The sequence below is a fragment of the Macaca thibetana genome, chromosome 1 (assembly GCF_024542745.1).
Source record: "Macaca thibetana thibetana isolate TM-01 chromosome 1, ASM2454274v1, whole genome shotgun sequence".
NCBI lineage: Eukaryota > Metazoa > Chordata > Mammalia > Primates > Cercopithecidae > Macaca > Macaca thibetana.
In genome coordinates this window covers 42,270,938-42,275,703 of record NC_065578.1, presented here as the reverse complement: position 1 = coordinate 42,275,703, position 4,766 = coordinate 42,270,938, and the positions used below count along the sequence as shown (strand labels likewise).

Genomic DNA, 4,766 nt, shown 5'->3' with positions numbered 1-4,766 from the left:
AAATATTCCAAAATCTAAAAAAAGTCCAAATCTGAAATGCTTCTGGTTCCAAGTATATCTGATAAAGGATAATCAACCTATATCTGTTTTCTCAAATAAAAATGACATTTATTTACTTACTTTTTAGATTTTTTAATTTTTAGTTTTTATGGGTACATAGTAGGGGGATATATTTATGGGGTACATGAGAGATTTTGGTACAGGCAAGCAATCCATAATAATCACATCATGGAAAATGGGGTATCTATCCTCTCAAGCATTTATCCTTTGTTTTGCAAACAATCCAATTCCACTCTTTTAGTTATATTTAAATGTATAATTAAATTATTACTAATAATAGTCTCCCTTTTGTGCTGTCAAACACTGTGTCTTATTTATTCTTTCTATTTTTTTGTAATCACTAACCATCCCCACCTCCTCTGCTAGACCCATCCTTCTATTCTCTACTTCCATGAGTTCAATTGTTTAGATTTTTTTAGATCCCATAAATAAGTGAGAACATGCAAAGTTTGTCTTTCTGTGCCTGCCTTATTTCCCTTAACATAATAAGCTCCAGTTCCATCCACATTGTTGCAAGTGACAGAACCTCATTATTTTTTACGGCTGAATATTACTTCATTGTGTATACGTACCACATTTTCTTTATCCAGTCATCTGCTGGTGGACATTTAGGTTGCCTCCAAATCTTGGCCATTGTGAACAGTGCTGCAACAAACATGGGAGTGCAGGTATCTCTTCAATATACTGATTTCCTGTCTTTGGGGTGTAGACCCAGCAGTGGGGTTGCTTGCTGCACCATATGGTAGCTCTATTTTTAATTTTTTGAGAAACCTCCAAACTGTTCTCCATAGTGGTTGTAGTAATTTACATTCCCACCAACAGTGTTTGAGGGTTTCCTTTTCTCCACATCCTCACCAGCATTTGTTAGTCCCTGACTTTTGGATAAAGCCATTTTAACTGGGGTGAGATGATATCTCACTGTAGTTTTGACTTGCATTTCTCTGATGATCAGTGATGTTGAGCACCTTTTCATATGCCTGTTTGTCATCTGTATGCCTCCTTTTGAGAAATGTCTATTCAAATGTTTTGCCCCCAAAAATGAGATTTAAAGTGTAAATTTTAAACTGATCATGTAAAAGTCAGTACTACAAACTGAGCCCAGAGCAGACTAGACTAGTTATTAGCCATATTGTTATACATATATGTCTAAAACAACTCTAGCTCTTATTTTATAGGCACCTAGTACAAAAAGCAATGCTAAATATTACTTGTGTTTGTCGGACAGTAATGCAAGACTATGTCCCTGCATAATCTGCCTGCTTTTTATGTAATTTTTCACCCCAAATGACTCTTTATGTGGTTTTCACACTGGGAAAGAGCACGTGTGCATGTTAAACATGTGAGTGCCATTATGCTGAACTGACATAAACTTCCAGAGGTAAGGAGAGAACCCAGGAAAAGCAATGGCCATGAACCGCAAGGACATAGTCTCTGTAAAGAAATACTTTGCCTTCAATACTCAACTGAGTCTTTGGGTGGTGGGAGCTGAAAATTTTTCAGCCAATGATAGAGGACTTCCCAGTTAGGGTGGCCACACCTTCTTCTGGCTGCTTACAGCCGCAGGAAGACTCAGGTTGGTCAGAACTGAGGTACCTGTATGATATCAAATGAGCCCATCCAGTCTGCCCATGACTATGGACAACTCTGAAACATCCTGAGTCATTAAGCTGTCCTTCTGACTCTAAGTATTTTCAGAAAGGCCTCCTTTACATCTTTGTTCCTGAGGCTGTAGATGATGGGATTGAGGAAGGCAGAGACAACATTGTAGAACAGCGCTAGTTTCTTGTCCCGCTCCGGGTCATACCAGGAACTCGGTCTCATGTACATGATGATGGCTGGCCCATAGAACATGATGACCACGGTGACGTGGGAAGCACATGTGGAGAAGGACTTGAGCCTCCCCTGTGCTGAGCGGATTTTGAAGATGGAGGTGAAGATGCGGACATAAGAGGCCAGGATGAGGGAGAGTGGGACCAAAAGCAGGATGAAACCCAAGATGAAGTCCAGCCTGTCATTAAAAGATGTGTCTGCACAGGCCAACTTCAGGACAGCAGGGACCTCACAGAAGAAGTGGTTTATCTTGTAGGGGCCACAATAAGGCAGATGCATGGTGAAGACAGTGTAGATCAGCCCCCCAGTGATGCCAATGGACCAACAGACAATGACCATCTTGATACAAATGGAATGGCTCATGAGTAGGGTATAGTGAAGGGGGAAGCAAATGGCAACATACCTGTCATAGGCCATAATGGCATAGAGGACACACTCAGCAATGCCCAGGACCAAGAAGATGAACATCTGGGGTGCACAAGCTCCCCAGGAGATGGTCCTCCTTGGACACACCATATTAACCAAAATCTGGGGCACAGTGGTAGTGACATAGCTCATGTCCACCAAAGAAAGGACACTGAGAAAAAAGTACATGGGCATATGGAGGTGTGAGTCCAGGTAGATCAGCATGACGATGAGTCCGTTGCCCAGAAGGGTGATGAGGTAGAGGAGGAGGAAGAAGGCAAACAGGGCCATTCTGACCTGTGCCTCACTGGGGAAGCCAAGGAGGATGAACTCAGACACAGAGCTGTGGTTTTTCTTGCCAAGGCTCTGCATGGTGATCTGCCTATTAAGGAGAGACAAGGACTTCCCTGTTCTATCCCTTCCTTGGGAAAGGAAGGCTGGGATTGACAGAAACTGAGCTACACACGGTGCACAGTAACTCGCACAGATTAAATCAAACCTTTGTTGAGTTGGATGAAAAGGACAAGGAAGCCAGGAGTGAGTAGATGCCTCTGCTGAAAATCTAATTATGACCTGTGGGGGCTTAGGGTACTGTCAACCAGAGGTAATGTGGTGGCAACCCAAGGTCACAGGGCGACTGAGGTGATGGAGGAGAAGAAAATGAAGGTCTTCCAGAGATGATAAAAGACATGCTGAGCAGCAGAGGGGAGAGATCTCGCCACCCTGAGCACCTGAGACACGGGCCCTGGTTCCTGGCTTGCTATTCCCACTTTCCCTGAGGCCTGTCTGGGCTTCATTTCTTGTACTTGGATCTAAGTGAAATTTTATGTTGAATCCTTACAACTGCCACTTCGTGACCACATTTTTAACTCAACTGTTCCTGAGTGTCCATGGTTGTCACTCACCCAGCTGCTTGACCTTCGGCAAGTCCCTTCACCTCCATTGGCCTCAGTCTCCCCATCTGTTAAATAGAGATGGAACATCTAGGCACAGGATTATGGCAAGGAACCTATGAGACACTGTATGTCAAGACATTTTGCAAAATATAAATCACTTGGCAAATAAAAGGGCTTAGTATAAGTGGGATGAGTCTGGAAATCAGAAGAACTCAGGACTAATCTTGCCTCTGCCTCTGATTTTCTGTGGGATCTTGGGTAACTCCATATCCTTCTCTGAGCTTTGGAGTCCCATTTAAAAAAAATGAAGCTGTTGGATTCCAGAGGGTCCTTCCAGCTCTGATGTTCTTTGATACCAGGAACACCAGGCTAGAGACCCATGATCGCATCAGTGCCTGAGCACCAAGAGGTGGGCTGAGCTCAACAGGGTTGTGTTGGCAGGAGACTTCCCATGGGAGCTAGAGATATGTCCAGAGCGTTGGAGAATACCTAGAGCATAGTCTCAGGCATCAGCACTCTGGAGTCTAGTGGTCTCTTCTCCTATTCCCAAGTCACACAGCCTCTCACTTAAGCCTCTTCACCTACTCCCAAGTCATTTAGCCTCCCAGGTCCTTCATGTGTAAAATGGGAGTAGTATCTCCTCCATAGTGAAGATTCCATGAAATATACCTGGTTTATAGAAAGTGCTTAATAAGTGGAAGCAATTTAGATCCTAGGAAGCTTAGGTGGAAGGAGGAGTGGAGAGAGGAAAGAGTAGGTACAGGTGCATTCTCAAGCGTCTGAGCTTCCAAACAACAGGGCTGCAAACATTATCCTTAGGGCTGACAGCCATGACTGACAGTGAAGGTGAGGAAGCTGGAAAAATTGACTGAGGCTGAATGGGCAAAAGAAGACAGTGTCAGATGCGTGTTCTGTGCTTTAAGGAACACCAATAATTGGATGAAAGATAAAAATGTCCCAGATAAGGAATGTTTGTGAAGGTTAGAGGAGACCAAGGGCAGCTCAGGGTCTTGGACATTGGGAGGGATAACTTTTCAAGAGATAAGGACTGGTCAGCAGTGAGGATTGCAAACCCTGGCACCAGGATGATGAGGGCTGAGAATTAGGAGGCGCCCACATCGTCCTTTCCCCCAATCCACACCCCAGACCTGGACTCATGCAGAGGCCTTCTGTGGGCCTCCCTTCATCACCTCCACCAGCAGATACTGTCTCAGCTATCATTCCTCGTCTCACATCTCCTTAGACTGGAACTCCAGGCCTTTCCCAATCTGGTTCTAACCACTTTTCAAGTCGGTGCAACTCTCCATTTATCTCCGTAAGACTTCTGAGCCATGATCCTAACACAAGACCACCAAAGGGATCCTGGTCTGGGCAGCTGGGATCCCCCATCTCTGATCCACAAATCCTCCATGCTAGCTGGGCAGCTGAGATCCCCCATCTTGGAGCCACAGATCCTCCATGCTAGCTGGCTTCCTCAGTGCTTGCCATGCATGCCACCACCTTCTGCTCTAGCTGTTCTTCTGTTGGGAATGTCTTCTCTAATCCTTTCTGCTGCCTCAGCTCCCACCCTTCCAG

The 4,766-nt window shown here is 44.8% G+C and overlaps 1 protein-coding gene across 1 annotated transcript; it reads right to left on the bottom strand.

The window, feature by feature from the left end:
- Nucleotides 1-1,722: 1,722 nt before the first annotated feature.
- Nucleotides 1,723-2,667, bottom strand: LOC126947469 (olfactory receptor 2G3-like). The gene has a single exon (XM_050778169.1). The coding sequence runs from the start codon at nucleotides 2,665-2,667 to the stop codon at nucleotides 1,723-1,725; it is 945 nt and encodes a 314-aa protein (XP_050634126.1).
- Between the last annotated feature and the right edge of the window lie 2,099 nt (nucleotides 2,668-4,766).

What these genes read in the sequence shown, in the direction of transcription:
- LOC126947469 (XM_050778169.1), bottom strand. Translation starts at nt 2,667, where the DNA reads ATGCAGAGCCTTGGCAAGAAAAACCACAGCTCTGTGTCTGAGTTCATC.